General features: G+C 38.9%; 1 protein-coding gene across 21 annotated transcripts in view; it reads left to right on the forward strand.

The window, feature by feature from the left end:
* Window positions 1-18,144, forward strand: part of lrrc7 (leucine rich repeat containing 7) — a 97,120-nt gene that overhangs the window by 56,844 nt on the left and 22,132 nt on the right. For 18 of the 21 annotated variants that reach the window (XM_067513759.1, XM_067513758.1, XM_067513757.1 and 15 more), the window contains 16 exons: window positions 2,380-2,582; window positions 4,962-5,079; window positions 5,288-5,366; window positions 6,258-6,347; window positions 6,850-6,906; window positions 7,894-7,957; window positions 8,553-8,627; window positions 8,752-8,896; window positions 9,160-9,232; window positions 9,479-9,496; window positions 12,855-12,984; window positions 13,596-13,711; window positions 13,910-13,979; window positions 16,636-16,735; window positions 16,855-16,979; window positions 17,791-18,033. In XM_067513759.1, the coding sequence (XP_067369860.1) occupies window positions 2,394-2,582; window positions 4,962-5,079; window positions 5,288-5,366; window positions 6,258-6,347; window positions 6,850-6,906; window positions 7,894-7,957; window positions 8,553-8,627; window positions 8,752-8,896; window positions 9,160-9,232; window positions 9,479-9,496; window positions 12,855-12,984; window positions 13,596-13,711; window positions 13,910-13,979; window positions 16,636-16,735; window positions 16,855-16,979; window positions 17,791-18,033 (1,692 nt within the window). In that variant the 5' untranslated portion in view covers window positions 2,380-2,393. The remainder of the gene's footprint in view (window positions 1-2,379; window positions 2,583-4,961; window positions 5,080-5,287; window positions 5,367-6,257; window positions 6,348-6,849; window positions 6,907-7,893; window positions 7,958-8,552; window positions 8,628-8,751; window positions 8,897-9,159; window positions 9,233-9,478; window positions 9,497-12,854; window positions 12,985-13,595; window positions 13,712-13,909; window positions 13,980-16,635; window positions 16,736-16,854; window positions 16,980-17,790; window positions 18,034-18,144) is intronic. The other 3 variants (XM_067513754.1, XM_067513774.1, XM_067513775.1) reach the window with 1 other exon arrangement.

The following is an 18,144-nucleotide window of genomic DNA, read 5'->3' on the forward strand; positions in this document are numbered from 1 at the left end:
GTGCAAGTTGTAAACCATCTGGGTTTTACACATGCTGTAGACAAACAGTAAATCCCGGCTCGCCTCATTACGCTTGCTTTGAGCTATTGATTTTAATGGTCCAACCCTTTTAGATAAACAGTCCTGGAGGATCTGCAGTCTTTTTGATCAGATTTCACTGGCCTTGTGACAAACTAGGAACGATAGCATAGTGTCCTCACAGTGCTGAGGACCAGCTACATTCATCTGGTCTCACAGTGCAGATGGACACGCGTGTGTTTACGGACAGATAAAGCTGCGGGTCTTATCTCTGAGCCCCCTCGTGTCCCTGCGCCTCCTCATTTTGATATTGTCTCCTCTCTTCCCCCCCTTCTGAGTCCCGTGTAACGCCACAATTAATTTCTCATAACCTGCATCTCAGCTGCTTTGAGCTCATATGGATCAAACAGGAAGAACAGACCACAGCCTGAATCCCTCTGTGTTCCATGCGAAAGAGCTGCAATTAAAAGGCTTTTTTTTGTCATAAGGTTCAGTGCAGAAAGTTTTTATGTTTGGAATTATTAAGCTGAACGATCAGACCTCACTCAAGGATTTTTTAACACCTATGTTTGGCCTACTTATGCCACTATCTCTTCAAATAATGTGTGTGTGTGTGTGTGTGTTTCTGTGAAACTGTGTAGGGAGGGACAGCTTTATTACTAACGTGTCCTGGCTTTTACACCTGCATGGCTGCTAAACAGACACTGTTTGAGATGATTATTTGATGAGCTCAACCTTGTGTTGGTCCTTCTTTGTTTTGCCTTAAAGCACAGATGCACATTTTCATGCCCACACTGCAGCTGGAAATACCTTAATTATAGCACTACATGTATATTTCTTTACCATCCTTGTATGAAAATGCTTTTTAAAGGTTTGGTGAATTTAACACTCGGCTGCAGAGGTAACAAACCAAGCGGGTTTTCTTCCAAGTTATGGTCTTGAGTGAAAAAATTAGCGCAAGAATTGTAGCCAGGCCATAATCGCATAATAACAAGACCTTTTGCAATAAGATGTCACTCTGGACGATTCTATCTTAATTGGATAAACTCAAGACATCTGAGTTCTTATATCAACTTCGGCTTAACTGCCAACTTCCAAATTTCTGTAAACACAACAAACAGTTACAGCGAACAAAAATGATGTGATCGTAAACGTGTAGCCGATAGAAATGTAGCTGAAAATGCAGCAGGCACAAAAGCTGTGAATGGGCCAAAATGACCAAATACTCATGTTTGATTTGTACTCGTGCATTAAATCATCATCTGCTCCGCTTCAGCCATCGCTGTTTGTACAGTAGAACACTGAAAAAGGTCACCACAGTGGCAAAGAAAACTCAACCTGGTGTCATGCAGGAACCATCCCACCGCCAACTCACAGTGTGGCATTGTGCTTGTCTCACAAAGGCGACGGTGTAGGCTACTGGCATAGCCTGTGCATAAAATCAATATACTGTTAAGCTTTATTTTTAAGCTTAATTTTTGTTTTCTGTTCACTACACTTTGTAAAAAAGATTAAGTCATTTTGAAAACACACATTATTTTTTGTTTCTGTTTTTTTTATGCTGTTTTGGTTGAATATTTGAGTTAAGAAACAAATACACAAGTAGACTCGCGATATCATTTGTTTTAATTTTTCATTAGTCGGCTAATCACAAAATTGTCCTTAACAAATGCATTTTGACTTTATGACCAAGTTGTGTAGCAATCATCCGTGTTGCCTGTGTTTTGCTGTACAGATGTGCAACAAAGTAAATACAAACCTAGAAAAAAAAATGTTGCTGTTATTGTTATTTGTCAACTGTTTAAAGCTGAACGTGTCCGATTGTTTGCTCTCTCACTTTCCTGTTTATCCTGTCTCACTGTGGAGTCTATCCCAGCACAAAAAGTGTGAGCGTCAGGATACACCTTGGACAAGGTGCCAGTCAATCATTAGGCCGCTTGCCAAGTCATAGCGCTGATATGGCTCAGTGACAGTGAAGTGTGCAGAGTCATTTTTAGTCCTTTAGACTCAAATTACCACATTTTTATTAGCACATTATGATCTACTTTGTTTTGTGAAAAAAATAAAAATAAAATGTTCCTGTGCATTTATTTATTGCATTACTCATCACACAGTGGAATCTGTTAGTTTTAATGAATGCAACCCACATGGGTGATGTCACAAATTTATATCAGAACATTTTAGACAAAATCCCACAGACATGTATTTTAATGCCAGCTTCAGTTAATTTCTGATGCAGACACACTGGATGCAACCTGATATTTCAGACCCTTTTTTGTCTTTTAGTGATCACACCAACAATGGTCTCCACAGAGGTCCACTGAATTGTCTAATATCTCTCTTCTCTTCTTGCACCTACAGTGCAGTGTCTGGAAATGACCACAAAGCGGAAATTGATTGGCCGGCTAGTGCCGTGCCGTTGTTTCCGTGGTGAAGAGGAAGTGATCTCGGTGCTGGACTACTCGCACTGCAGTCTGCAGCAGGTTCCTAAGGAAATCTTCAGCTTTGAGAGAACTCTGGAGGAGCTCTACCTAGATGCCAACCAGATTGAGGAACTACCAAAGGTAACTCCCTTCCTACTTCATCTGTCTTCCTTTGACATGAAGATCTGACTCATTTGCTCAGTTAAACATTACCTGTAACCTGTAAAACTGTTTGTGAGCTTGGCAAACCTGAGCCACAGCTGCTCGCTGAATGCATGTCTCCTCCCTGTTTAGGAAAGCTCTGTTCACACATAAAGTTTAACACCTCGAAGCTGCCCGGTTCAGTCCTTAATGGGCTGGATGCTGAGCATCTCAGCTGGAACAGCTGGGTGTTATATTAGGGGCTTCGTGTCATGTGGCTCTTTCTGTTCACAAACATACTTTAACTATATATTAACTTCTGTAGAGTGCACATACAGTACATTTGTAGATGTTTCCTTTTATAAAAATGGTATTTGATATCTTAACCTTTGATGCCAACCTACTGTGTGGTGTCTTCATGTAATTCCACACTCCTAACATCTCCCCCAATGATAACTTGGTTGCAGCTGCAGCCTACATCCAGAAAAATTGACAGATGTTAATGTTTTGTGAGCCCATTGTGTCTTTAGCTGGTGCAGGGGAAAACATGTCACAAAGTTCCACTGAGAACTGCGACAGGGCCAGGCAGTTATCCAAATCAGAAGTGGTTTGTCTCCACTTTTAGACTTTGATAGGCTTCATTGTTGTTTCAAGGGCTTAACACAGACTGAAATACACAAGACTTTAAAAATGGCAAAATATACACAGCAGCCAAAATACTAGAAATATTATAAAATAAAAAAAACTAAAGTTCTTGTATAATAAGAAGTGTAAGAATACTTGAAATATGATATCTAGTATAAAAAGAAACATGGTGTCCAGTCTGATGACCTGGGGAAAAAAGCTGAGCTTTACTTTTCGTCGCAACTTCAAGTGTGACCTGGCTTGACTTTTATCATTGGATTTGATTAGTCCCAGTTCGGCTCAGCTGTGCTGTGAGTGAGAAATGCAAATGATACACCAGCATCATTGGGACCCTTCCTCAATGGATCATGGCTGTACAAAAAGCACATATTTGACTTTGGGCTAAATAGCCACTCACTTGAAGTTATTTATATCCCTTCATTTATTTTAAAATAGAAAAAAAAAATGCAAATTACACTATACATGCAAACACTATTTTTAAAAATATTTCCAAAACAATAAAAAAAAAAAAAAAACTGCAAATCCTCATAAGACCCGAAAATATTTTTTTCAATTGTTGTCATTGTTTTATAGTGTGAACAGCTGAGGGGAAAAAAAGGTGTAAATAACCACATACATTATATAAATATAATTTATATAGCCTCTGAAGTCTTTGGTTGGACAGGAAACATGGGATGTGAAGAAAAGGTTCGTTTAGCAACACTGTGACATCATGGTGGCATCCTATCCATGGAAAATCTGGGCAGTGATGAGGCAAATTGTCCTTCCAATATTTTACAGCAAATTACAGGTGCTGTTTATAGGGGAACTGTCTCATTTTATTGATGTCCTGTCCTGGTTTAAATGACAGAGATTTTCAACTGCATTTCTAAATATATCCTGCATGAATGGAGACAATGTTGCAAGGCTGTGTAAGAGGCAGGTCAAGCTTGAATTGAACTACAAAAATCACTCAGCCTTGACTGTGTGTGTGTGTGTGTGTGTTGTATAAGAGCTATTGAGGCTGCCAGAGTGATTGGCCTTAATGTAAGTGAGTTGGAGACTGTGTGAGCTTGAAAGTGATTGTGTGTTTAAGTACAGTAGTTTGGCTTGACCTGTGGGCACTAAGCAGCACTGCCTATGTTTTTCTCAAGAGAAATACAAAGCTGGCTGTCTGAAATGATCTTGTCCTCAAATGCACAAACAACATTTATTATGTGCATTTGGCTTTAATGACACAGATTTCGCTCTTTTAGCACATGCAACATGGGTGACTTGCGAACTCTTGGAATGAATGAATGTGTGTGAGCATATATGCTTGTAGTAATTATAAGAGAACATTGTAAATTACACATTGTACACGGAAAAAAAAGAAAGTGCAGACAGCACATGGATGGCGTGAAAATCATAGCAAACTGTAAGTTTTGTCAGTCAGTGACTTATACTGTAACAGACTGCATTAGGAAGGAAAAACTGCCATTTTCTCTTGAATCCTCGTGTACTTTAAGGGACTTGTTGGCCCAAAATGTCACATTAACTTTACTTTGGTAAGTGATTTGTCTATAGCTGGGCCCCTGTATGGAGAGTAATTCTGCAATGTTTAGAAAAAAGGAGCCTAAAATGACACAGATCGTCCACAGCAATCGAGTGGTGCATTCTTCCAGCTGACGATGTTGCTCTGTTTGATTTTACAACTTCCTATAAAAAAGCAGTGTGATTTTGCCAACAGATTGATCATATTCCCTTTTACTGTAGCAACTCTTCAACTGCCAGGCCTTAAAGAAGCTGAGCATGCCTGATAACGACCTGTCCAACCTGCCTACCACCATCGCCAGCCTGGTCAACCTCAAAGAGCTGGACATCAGTAAAAACGGTAAAGATCAGTTATGTTTTGCACAGATGCGCAACTGACTACAACCAGATGTAGTATTTTCATCAAATCTGTAACACAGGTATCCTACATATCTAACATAAAAATGAACAAATACTGTAAAGTCACTGTAGACAACTGTATACTAATACAACTAATGGTTATAGCTTTAAATACACTGTCATAATAAATCAACACATTTCTTTTTCAGGTATCCAGGAGTTTCCAGATAATATAAAATGCTGTAAAGGCCTGTCTGTGGTGGAGGCCAGTGTCAACCCTATCACCAAGTAAGATGCAAACACACGCTCGGTGTTAATCTTTCTCTCCAATGTCGCTGCAAAGTTCAACCATCAGCTGCACTTTTAGGTCGATGGCAGCAAATGTAAAAGGCTGGTTTGCGTTTTAGATTCACGACGGCACTAACTAAATACGGAAAGGTAAATTGCGTATTTATATTATGGAATTTGATCAAACATCTTAACAACCCGAGGGAAAACATTGGCTCTACATTTTTACCCGTTTGTTTAAATGAACATGGACTGTTTGATGTATTTGACATGTATTTAGCCGTTTGAACAGATTTTTCTGTTCAAACAGATTTTGTTTTTCTTTTACACATTCTAATACATGTGTTTATAGCACCACAGAGGATTTACATATATCCTAGATGTATAAATATAGTAATTTCCTGCATCCTACGACACCATGCAAACACAAGTATCCCTGTTCATATACCACACAGTCTAGGTGATATAACTACTAGAGAAAAGTGCTGGTGTTGTTTATCATACTTCATACTGCTACTGAAGATCATGGAACATCAGGTATTATCTTAGTAATTGCTGTTTTCCTGTCGGCGGTATAATCTCCATGAAGCACGACCACATGCAACCGTACTGCAGAGAGAAACGCTTCTTTTGCTCCATTTGTGTCTTTGCTTGCAGCAGATGAGTCATCTGCAGGCTAGCAGCAGCTAAATGTTTCTACAGGGGTTGGTGTGGGAACGCTGTCGGTGTTTAATTCCATCGAGCGCCTTAAAGGACAAACTATTGGTTTTTTATTCTCTTTTCGTATTTTGCATATGTTTTTTTTTCTTTATCTCTGTCTGTATCTACATTGTTTTCCCTCTCTCTCTCTCTCTCTCTCTCTCTCTCTCTCTCTCTCAAACTCTCCTCAAGACTCCCAGATGGTTTCACACAGCTCCTGAATCTCACCCAGCTCTTCTTAAACGATGCCTTCCTGGAGTATCTGCCGGCTAACTTTGGCAGGTAAGTTGATGCATGCAATCGATTATTTTTCCTTTTTTTTTTATGTGTGAGTGTATCAATTGTACCGTATGTAGAATAAAGTATGACAAAAAGCAAACATGCCCACGTTTATTGACCTTAATATTGTGCTTCTCTATTATTTTATTTTTTTGTTGGGGCAAATATAAAATTATGCATTATGCGCAGACAGAGATGTATTAATGATTAACCACAATTTCCAAGTTTACTTAGAAAAAGGTTCTTTTTTTCTTTTTCATTGTGGGTCAGCGACAAAAAGGAGCTTCATTGCAAAATTTGATCAAAATAAAAGCCCTTTCATTAGAGTTATAATGTTAGAAAAGCTAAAAATATTTGGTTAATAAAAAGAAACCTGTTGTGCCTATTTTCTATTATGTGTCATTCCTTGTTATTTCTAGTAACATTTGTTGCAATAGACAGAGAGAACTACAGTTACACGGTTAATGGTCTTTTGTTTCGTTTTTTTGCGCCTTCTGTTTTTCAGACTCTCCAAACTACGGATCCTGGAGCTGAGAGAGAATCACCTGAAAACCATGCCAAAGTAAGAGAAACCACCATATGCGTCTGTGGGTGTTTGTGCAGCCAAACGTGTTAGAAAGAAAGAGAGAGTTTTGAATTGTAATCTCTGCACAGCACAAAGTGCAACACACACACGGCTGCTACATGGTATTACTAACTGTCTCATCGTCCTCCCAGGGGTGCAGATTAATTAATCCATGACAATAGTTCCTGAATACTGATGAAACCTAAATGTTGTCTGTAATTCAACCGATCCCCCGTGAATTCTGCGCAACCTTACACTTTAAAACATGATAAAAACATTGGAATATTCTTCCCACTTTTATTTAGTAAAGCGGTCATGAAAGCAGGCATATTAAGATGCCTTAAAAAATATAAATCCTCTGTTAAATCCTGGTGGGACTGATATTATGACCTTCAAAGTTAAGGATTAACATGGATTTCAATTACACTGGATAAAGTGCTAATAGTCATTTCAGTGATACTATTACTACTTTTTTTAAATTGAATTTCTTGTTGCACCCTACTTGTGAATATGGCTGTTGAAGTATTTCCTAACCAACATGTAATGCAGTAGACACTTTATCTAAAGACCATAAAACCTTAAACATCATTGATCATCATATTCTACTAATATTTTAAAAGGCGCCGGGGAATCTGTGTTTAAAAGAAAATGATATGAATATTAAAAATGATGCATATAAGTCATGTGTCAAACTATAGGACACGTTTAACCCATTTCAATCTACTACACCCTGCAGTTAGTTATGGTATTTTAATTCCTTTTTATTTTGTATGAGCACTGTGTGCAATCATCACTGTCCAAAATATGAGACTCTAAAGCCCACTTTGCAGGCACTACATTTAAATTTAGATTAGGAGCCACACTTACGGGGACACAATCAACAAACTACTCCTTTAAAAGTGTTATTATTATTATTATTATTAGTAGTAGTATCCTGTGTAATTTCAAACCGGACTATAATAAGAATGTGTTCTGCCTCCTCAGGTCTATCCACAGGCTGACACAGTTGGAGAGGTTGGATTTGGGTAGCAATGAATTCACTGAACTGGTGAGAATGATCTACTGTAACACGTTTATGTGTAGCCCTAAATAATTCATTAAGTAAATGAGAGGGAAGATACCAATTTCTTGGTTGTCATATATGTGCATTTAGCAGTCAAAACTATTTTATCTGTTGAGATGTGGGCGCTGAAAAGATAGAAAGACATAAGTGGGAATCCAAAGAGAGAGAGCAGAGTCAGAAACACAGATGCTGTGTTCTGTTTCAGGGGCCACCTCCTTCACATTTCAAGACCCAACATGGCATATGGTGAATCCTCTTTAGGCTGTCTCATTTAGGGACAGGTTCAGCTGGACCCTGAAATGGGAAACGGCAACATGGAGGAGGAAGACCGAGCATCAGGTTCAGACAGGAAGTTGACTATGACAGGAATAGGATGGCTGCATGTTCTGCTCACTGCCAAGAGAGAGTAGGCATTTAGGGAGTGATTGCCAGCCTCACTTTGCCAACAGTTTTTTTTTCTGTCCTCTTTGTTTCTGCCAAAGTCTATGGATGCACTAAAGAAAATTCTTAGCTCCATGATGGATTCATTCATGGATGTAGTTAGTATGTGTTGATGTTTTCCTCTGTTTGTGTGCTATAGCCGGAGGTTTTGGAACAGATCCACAACTTAAAGGAGCTGTGGCTGGATAACAACTCTCTACAGTCTATACCAGGGGTGAGAACATTTATACGGCACTGGACGTACAGCGTTTGCACACAACCTTCTTTAATAGTTTTGCTAATTTCTTGTTCCTTTATCATTCATATGTCCCTGTTTCTCCTCGCCCTCCTCTCTGTAGACGATAGGGAAGCTTCGCCAGTTGCGGTACTTGGACTTGGCCAAGAATCGTATTGAAACGTTGGACTCGGACATTTCCGGCTGTGAGGCCTTAGAAGACTTGCTGCTATCCTCCAACATGCTACAGCACCTCCCTGATTCTATAGGTACAAACACATATATGTTCATATTTCTATATGTATATATACATTTAGACCAGATAATTAGATTCCCGCTGGGGTTGTGCTTGTACTGGACATATCTCAGGTGAGATCTAGGTGAGACGTAGTATAAGTATAATTCACAATATGTCTCTTAATCGGAGCTCAGTGTGTGTCTCTCTGACACATCGATAGCTTTGCTTGCATGTCGTTTATAGTTTTGTGTTTGCGTGTCGATGCAAATCTGTGTGCCTTTGCATGTGCTGTAGGAATGTTGAAGAAGCTGACCACACTGAAGGTAGATGACAACCAGCTGACCTCACTGCCCAACACCATCGGGAGGTAGGAATCCCACCTCCACACACACACACACACACACACACACACACACACACGTACAGACCTTTGCTTTATTTTGAAAATATCTCCAACAGTATCATTTGTCAGTTTATATTATCTCAGCAGGTGACTGTTTGTTTCTGGTAGGTTGTTGTTTTCCTTGTTTATTGCTGTTAGTTGCTGTGTTGTTCTGCTGGCTGATAATTGGGGGGTTTGTGTGTTGTGTTTGCTGCATTGCCGTGGCATTAGTGCGAAGCCCAAGCAAGGGTGAGTAACATTAGCCTCCTGGATGCAGGGGTGCGTTCAGAGACAGATAGATGTTTAACTGTGTTGCAGATACAAACATCATTGTGGGAAACCTCTTGAATTTATGTAAATTACATGCAAACATATGCTTTATTTTCAGCTTTCAGGCATGAAATAACAATTTTATGTTCACGTTCACCAAAACACTTTTAAACATTGGGTCGAAATACACGTCCTTAATTGAAAATGTACTGAACCCAACCCTGGAAAGGGTTTAGATGGAAATGATTGCATGTAAAATAATTACAGTAATGTGATTACTCTATTATAATCCATCACAGTCCAGATTTAATCACAGAAATCTGATTAGTTGCATCTGGAAAAAAAAAAAAAGATTTTTGACAGGAAACGCATTTCACAGTAGTCATTAAGTCTTTGTTTCACTACAAGGTAAAATTTTGGAAGGACAGTCAAAATACAACAAACTTGATTAAATCTGTTGGGTTAAGTTGATTTTGTTTATTTTTGCTGAAACATTTATTAAGAATTTGGAATATACTGCTGCTCACAATCCTTATCTGTGATGGATTTCATATTTAAACCACTTTCTGTGTTCTGTTTAATATCAACATAACACCTGGCACATTTGTATCTGAACGCTGCACAAACATTTTGTCTTCCTGAACAAGTCCCAGCTTTTAGCCTCAATAAGTAGTATTGTAGATTCATTGCCCCCCCCCTCTGATGAGACCATATAAGATTCTTTTTTCTGGCTTTCCAAGTGTTTTTCTTATTAATAATAATTGTGATCCCTTTATTACCCAACTTTTGAAATGTATATGACACTTTCATGTCACTAGTTAGGTCACATTTAGACAATAATGCAATTATACTGTATTAGGTAAAGTCTATGCCTGTATCCTCAACCAAAGAACAATGTATTCCACTTTATAAGACACTGTCAGTACATAGATTACCCTACTTCAGTACATAGATTATAAAAGTTTTACTTTTAGTCCATGCGTTTTAAGGCTATTACTGTATAATAACTTTGAGCAGTGCCATCATATTCCCAGATCAGCTAAAACATTAATACCCACCTGTTGGTTTTAATATTGTTTTGGACAAGGATAGTCATGGGAAAAATTGAATGCTTCCCATGATCAATACGTGTCAGTGCACACATTGCATTACAACTTCGGGTGTAGCTGCCAACTGGTCTCTTGTGGCTGACCGGTGTAAGTATAGCTGTACAGATTGATCTGTGAAAAGGGTCTCCCACTGCCTATTTAAAGTTAAAGCAATGGTTCAAGGTTTAAAGGTCCTGTCAAGCTTGTACAGTCCCACTGAAGTAAAGTGATTCGGCATCTTTCAAAGTTGCAGTGTATTTAGTGCACGTCTTTGTTTTTGTTAGCTTGATAATATCACTCATCTTAGTGAATAAATCAATTTTGCAGTTAAATGCAATTAAAGCTACAAAAGGCAACCTGTAGGAATTAGGCTGTAGTATGAGACTCAAAATGATCTATCCAGGGTGTCAAATACTGACGCTGTGTCAAAACACAAGGTTTGGCCTTCTCTGATTGAGTAGAAGGAAGAGTCTCTCTCACCTTTAGACTCGAATATGTCTGCAAATGTTCTTTGAGGCTGGGTCATCCCCTCTCCACATTCATTAGTTATGTAATATATCTACATTATATTTTAAAGAAATTGAGAGAAGGTTACACACTGTAGTTTTAAACTGTTTTTTTTTCCCAGTTCTGTCAGGCTTTGTATGTATTTACACTATTAGCCACAATTTGATCTTGGGTTTTGGGATCTGTGGAACTACATCACCTATTGCTTGTTTCTTTCAAAACACCCAGAAACAAACTTCGAATTCTAAAACAAACTGAAACAAACCGTCGCCTACTGTTCTCAAAAATGTTTGAGAACAGTAGGCGACAAACTGAAAAGACGGAGAAATCGTGAATCAATCGCAGAAATATGATCAGAGTCAGAGTGAGTTCAACAACAGAAATACTCAGTTAAATGTGTAAAGTACAAATTAGCTTTAATCTTGACTGTGTTTACAACTTGTGAAGGAAGAAGGAAGGAACCGAAGAAACAACAAACCAACAGCACAGCCTGCAAAGTAATAAGTATAAAGGGTGAAATTAGTCTTAAATCCACTGACTGTAACTTACTTATGTACCTGCTGCGTTTAGTCTAGTGCGAGTGTTTCATATAAGTCACAGCTGAACTTAGAAATAAGACATTACTTACGATCTTATCACATTGCAGTGAAAGAAGCGATGTATTTTCACATATCAAAAGTGCCTCAATATTGTTTTTATGATCAGCAAACAACAAAACAAAAAACCCCAAACTATTCATTTACCTTTGTTGGTAGAAAATTTGCTGTGTATATTAATATACGATAGGAACCTCTCCCCTCCTCTCCTCTCCTGTCCTCACTCCCATCAGGCCCAATGGCGGACCAGGTGGTCAGGTCCATTGGGAATAATAGCAGCAGACTAATGAAGTGTTAACAGTGACAGTATATTAATGTAAAACTGTTGTCTGATTAAAATTAGTCTGCTGTTGGCGTGCTGCTAGGCCAAGGGGGTTCAGGATGTCCTGTAGAGGGCCTGCCATGGAATTTACTGTAATTTCTGTTAGAATGGAAAAGTTGAGCTCAAGGTTGAAGAGGTTTAGGCATCAGATCTAACCAAATTCATGTAGGTGGCCGATTCTTCAATGAGACGACCTTTTCCCTCTAATTTGTTGTTACGGCTGTTTTCCTTCTCATTATAAAAAGTTAAAGGATAAGGCTGGTGTCATTGTGTCTGTCAACATATCCCAAGAAAAAAGAAACCAAAATCAGCAATGTGGTAGTTCAAAACTTAATACTTTATGACCTTTTTACATCGCTCCATTCATTCCCACTGAACCAGCTTCATTAAAAAAAAAAAAAAAACAGCTTAGAACGGTATTTTTTGGCAAATGTCTGTTTGTTTGTTGACTAGTTTCCGCTCCACATAAATACATGTTTTGTGCACTAATGAGCGTTTGACTGGAGTAGTAGGATGGTGGGTGTAGGATTAACTAAAAACAAACTACAGAGCCCCGTGTTCAGTGAAGGAACGTGACACAGAGCACAGCAGTGTGGCTCAACAATGTGTTTACAATATGACACAGCCTATACTACCTAGTAGGGTTGATTCATTCTTGGTATTTGGTCGTTCATAGGCTTTGTTGACAGTAGGATAAATAATGTAAAGCACCATCCTTATCCTTTAAAGATCTTCATGACTAATCTAAATTTAAAATTTTGCTACCTTACTCAATGTCATTTCCTCTGAGTCTCTTCCTTTCTGCCTCTGTTCCTATCACCTAGTCTGTCTTTGTTGGAGGAGTTGGATTGTAGTTGTAATGAGCTGGAGTCTTTGCCTCCCACCATTGGCTACCTGCACAACCTGAGAACCTTTGCGGGCGATGAGAACTTCCTCACAGAGCTGCCCCGGGAGGTAGGGGGATCAATACATGACGAACAGCTGCAAATCCTCACTGCAGTTGTGGCCTGGACATTAGTTGGCACTGATGTTATTTACTGGAGTTCATTAGGAGTTTTTCTTTCTATAATAATACTTACGTTGCCATTTTCCTTGCAGAACATTTATTTCGAATTGCATGCAGAGCATTAGCAGGTTTTTACATTAGGCTTTGCACCCTGCAAGAGATGGCTTTTGTGGAACAGTAACACATTAGGCAATCGAGAAAATCAGCTGGTAACAATTCTGATGATCAGCAATCGTAAAAGTCATCTGTTGATAAATGAATCCCAAAAATTCTTTTGAGTGTAAAAGTGCTGTTTTAGGTCTTTGCTTTTTATGACAGTAAGTGGACTCTTTTTGGATTTTCTACCGTTCAAACAAAGTAATCAGTTTGAGATCATAGTAAATGTAAAAGCCATTTGTCTTAATTTGCTGACATCTAACAGACTAAACAGTTGAGGATTTCATTAGTTGCAGCCCTAATATTATTCGTAACTTGTTTCAACAGACATTGTTCAGTACCAGAATTAAGCATGATGTGATCTGATGAATTTAATCTGTGTGTGTGTGTTTGTCTTTTGCAGATCGGCAACTGTAAGAACGTAACCGTGATGTCATTGCGGTCCAATAAACTAGAGTTTCTTCCTGATGAGATTGGACAAATGACCAAACTACGAGTCCTTAACCTTAGTGACAACAGGTACAAACGCAAACATACATGCACAAAACTCTTTGTCGATGATTGTTGTGTTGCTTTAGCTGCTTCCACGGCCTGCAGTTACCACGGGAATGGATAAGAGTGTTACCATGGTTACGTGCTCTGCAGGCTGTACTGTGTGTGGGCAGAAGGAACATCTCTCTCTCTCTCTGTCTCTCTCTCTCTCTCTCTCTCTCTCAGGTTAAAGAATCTACCGTTTACTTTTACTAAGCTGAAGGACCTGGCAGCTTTGTGGCTTTCTGACAATCAGGTACCCCTCTCTCTCTCACACACTGTGTCCCAGAGTCTGTGCAATGCAGTACAGACACACAAAGCCTTTCTATTGTACGGTGGCCCTGAAAGCTCAAAGCACTGCAATTTGAGAAAGAACATGCAAATAGACAAAAAACAAGCAAAAATACCAAAACAACTCCACCAATTTGACAACAAAGGTGCAGCATTAAGGAAAAAGCGCCGCAAAAAGCCACCGGAATGTTGGAGAATACTGTCGTAGCAATGTTTCCAAGGGAAACTAAAAAGTGACAGTCATTTAGATTTGTAAATGTATTTTTAGTTGCTCCCGGAGCCATTTGCGATGTGTTGTGGCTTTTGCTGTGCTTTTCTCTTTTTGCAGAGCTTTTCTCAGTTTGGTTGTGTTTTCAAATTGGTGAAGTTGTTTTTGTCTATTTGCACGTGCTTTCACAATTGCAGTTCTTTGAGCTTTCAGGGCCACCGTAATATTATTCAACTATATTGATCAAATTGCTGTGTGCAAAACTTACTTTGAAATCTTTCTCCATTCACATTCATTTGCTGCTCTGCTTGCTATTAACAAAATCAAAAACAAAACATCCTCCATAGACACATAAAATTACAGAAGCTGCAGTGTTGTTTTGTATTAATACATTTGTAGTAATACACGTGCTTCAAGTACTAATATTGCTTTAGATGTATAAGTTAACATTTACAGAGTTATCCAGAAAGCGAGACCACAGTGTGGGTGTTTCTCAGTTTTTTTTTCCTCTGACCTGCCTGTTACATATTCAGGTGTGTGCAGTGAGAACACCACAAACATCAACAGGAAGTGCTATGTTTTACCAAAACCTGTAATATGCAATATTTGGGAATAAAATTAGCATTAGAGTTGAAATCAGTCCACCAAAGGTGTCAAATACTGACACTGTGTCAAAACATGTGGCATCATATAGACATGGTGTCAGTATGTGACACACAGGGTTTGGCCTTCTCTAATTTTAATGGCAAGGCCTGCTCAAGAATATCCTCTTTTGCTGCTTTTGCTGTTCTGTGAGCCTGCGTCACGGGAGGTATCAACATCAACGCGTCACACTTGTAAAAATGTTTTTATAGTAATTTTTTTAAATAGTCGAAAAAGTCATTGTTGAATTTCTAGCAACATAGCCAGAAGCCTACTACTCTGTTGTTGCACGGAAAGACTGCTGTTGCTGTAACGTGATTCAAAATACAAGCTTTTACATGTTTAGTTTAAAGTTTAGTCAAAGATGTTAAATGAAATTTAAATCTAAGTCGCAACAACACTAGATCATTTTTAAAGTGCTACAGAAGACAGCACATTTAAAATTCAAATGTAATTTATTAAACCTCAGTTCACGCTTAGATTTACTTGCCACTTATGTATGTGTGCATATTCTTTATCAAACTTCAAACCCTCATTCAGCCTTTGTTCTTGCCATTTCATGGAAAATTACTGGACTTGAATGTATTTAAAAAAAACGTGGCGTTTACAAAATTTTCAAATTTGCAAGGAGAACTGAAAGGGTTGTGCGTGTAAAGTGAAAAATTCCTGATTAATACACTTTAAATGTAATTTTCTAATTGCGATAACATTTTATTCATATGAGGTGCAACTGAACATGCAAATTATTTTCACACTGCTGAAGTAGTAATTTTCAATTAGTCTCCCTTATTTGTAATTCATTTCCCTTGTTGACACAATTGATTTGCAAATTCCTCCCAAGTGATTTGCATTAATACAAAGTGAGTTTAGTTTCAAGTCAAAATCTCAAATAAAAAGCTGATCAATGTCAAAGATTTAATGTGGTGTATGAACTCTTTATTAACTAGTCCTACAACACAAACAATTATAATCTTTGGTGTCTTTACTGGACTCTTGGACCCTTGCAGTTTATAAATGCCTTAACAAGATCTTTACAGAACTCAGAAGAGGCTTTATAAAACTGCTTCAGCTCAGATTCTTTGAGCGTCTGGTGACTTTTGAGAGATTTCACAGCTTCTCTGTTGCTTTAAGTTTAATCAGCCCATGGCAAATGTCCCCAGTAATGTTGTGTAATGTGCCCTTAGCCGTATTTATGGGTGCGGGGATGCCCTTTTGGAGAGCGCCTACTTCCTCTGTGGTGTTCTGCCACGGATACTATGCTCCATGCAGCCATGCACTATGATTTGCTATAATACTATGTTCCAGGATCAATAATTCCTTTAAGGCTTTAGCTGTCACCCTGGGCTTCTTTTTTACCTGCACTGTACCTTTGTCGTCATCTTAGCTGGGTGCCCACTTCTAAGGAGAGCAGTCACACTCAGTCCATTTATAGTCCAGCTGGGCTGCCGCCAAGAGTGTCAAATGTGCATGTTGTGGTTTCATAAAAGTGACGTTTTGCAGTTTTTCCTTTTTATACTTTTATGAATTGTAGGCATTTGGATTTCTCGGGCAAAACAAGGACTGTATTTAATACAGACTGGAACCATACATTGGTTCATGCATGGTTTTCTTCCATCTGATCATTTTCCCCCATACAATCTTTACACAAATACAGATAAATCCATGGGGTTTACATCCTTTTCCGTGCCGTTGTTCTTAGATTAGGCTTGGATAAGGAATTCATGAAAGTCCCAATAAGAATACCTAATAAAACATATGTCTTCATTTGCAGTCCAAGGCTCTGATTCCACTGCAGACAGAAGCCCACCCAGACACCAAACAGAAGGTTTTGACCAACTACATGTTTCCTCAGCAACCACGACATGATGAGGGTACAAACTGTCTGTGTGTGTGTGTGTGTGTGTGTGTGCAGTAATTGTATGCAGCAGTATTTTTGAGTCCGTGTAGGACCTATCATTGCAGTTCCAGTACTGTATATTTGTGTGTGCAGATTACCAGTCAGACAGCGACAGCTTTAATCCTACTCTGTGGGAGGAGCAGAGACAGCAGAGAATGACTGTGGCCTTTGACTTTGAGGACAAGAAAGAAGAGGAGGACAACTCTGGGAAGGTCAAGGTCAGCTCTAGTATATTCGTCTTTCTTTCTGCCGTCTCTGTGTTTGGCGTTATTTGTTGTGATAGACAGCTTTGCAAAGCCTGGCCGGTGGCGCTTGAGCCTCTTACACACTGCATATTCAAAGCAGGTTAACTGCACCGATATGCTGCCTTGTCATTCTGTATTTAAAGTGGTGTGAGGGGTCAAGGTTGGGACTTGCAAAGGGTCGCAGTGGTTGGACAAAGGCAACAAAGGTTTTCAGCTTTTTGGTGACACAGCACAACCAGTCATGTGTTTTTTATTAATGGCTTCAGTCTTACTAAATTGAAACCATTACCTCTGCCTTTTCCTGAGCTGCACGGCATAGTGATCCCAGAGACTCTCCTTTCGTTCGGCAACTTGAATCACTTTATTTTGAGGTTATGCTCTGTTTTGGGCACCTTTTGAGGCATCTTTAGCTGTTATGAAGTGTTCTGAAAATGGCCTGATACAAGGTGATAAACATTTAAAAATTTCCAATCAACTTTTGATCTTAGAATAATTCTCTTTAATATTTGTTGATTCTCATTGTTGAGTGAATTTGGTTTTCAAAAAATGTCTCTGATGATTCAGTTGTTTCTTGTAGTACAAAAGACTATTGAAAGCAATATCAACACAAGGAAAATGAGGATGTTGAAATTTACAAGCAATGATAAATGTATTGACAGAAAGATTATAACCAAAGCTATATGTGTATATGTGTATTTGATGTTTGTTTTTTAATATTCCTTCCAAGTCCACATTCAGTGGATGTCTTTTTTTACACTTAACCCTTTTCCATTCTTACTTGTAGGTGGAAATAAACTTAAAACGCTACCCAACACCATATCCGGAGGACCTGAAGAACATGGTCAAGTCGGTGCAAAGCCTTGTTGGTAAAACCGTACACGCAGGACACGGGCACCAGCACCAGCACCAGCACCAGCACCAGCTCCAGCTGAGCACAGGCACTGCCACCTCGGCAGGCACCAACATGGAACACTCTCACCTCAGCAAAGAATCATACGAACAACCATGGCCCCTACCTCCGAAAGAGGTAGAAAACACATCCACAGAAAACTGCAAAGGTCCAGCAGCATTCAAAGCATTTAACAACTGTTTGCTAAGGAGGGAAACTTTTTGAAACTGCTGAAACATTCAAAACAAC

The sequence above is a fragment of the Channa argus genome, chromosome 8 (genome assembly GCF_033026475.1).
Source record: "Channa argus isolate prfri chromosome 8, Channa argus male v1.0, whole genome shotgun sequence".
NCBI classification, from domain to species: Eukaryota; Metazoa; Chordata; class Actinopteri; order Anabantiformes; family Channidae; genus Channa; species Channa argus.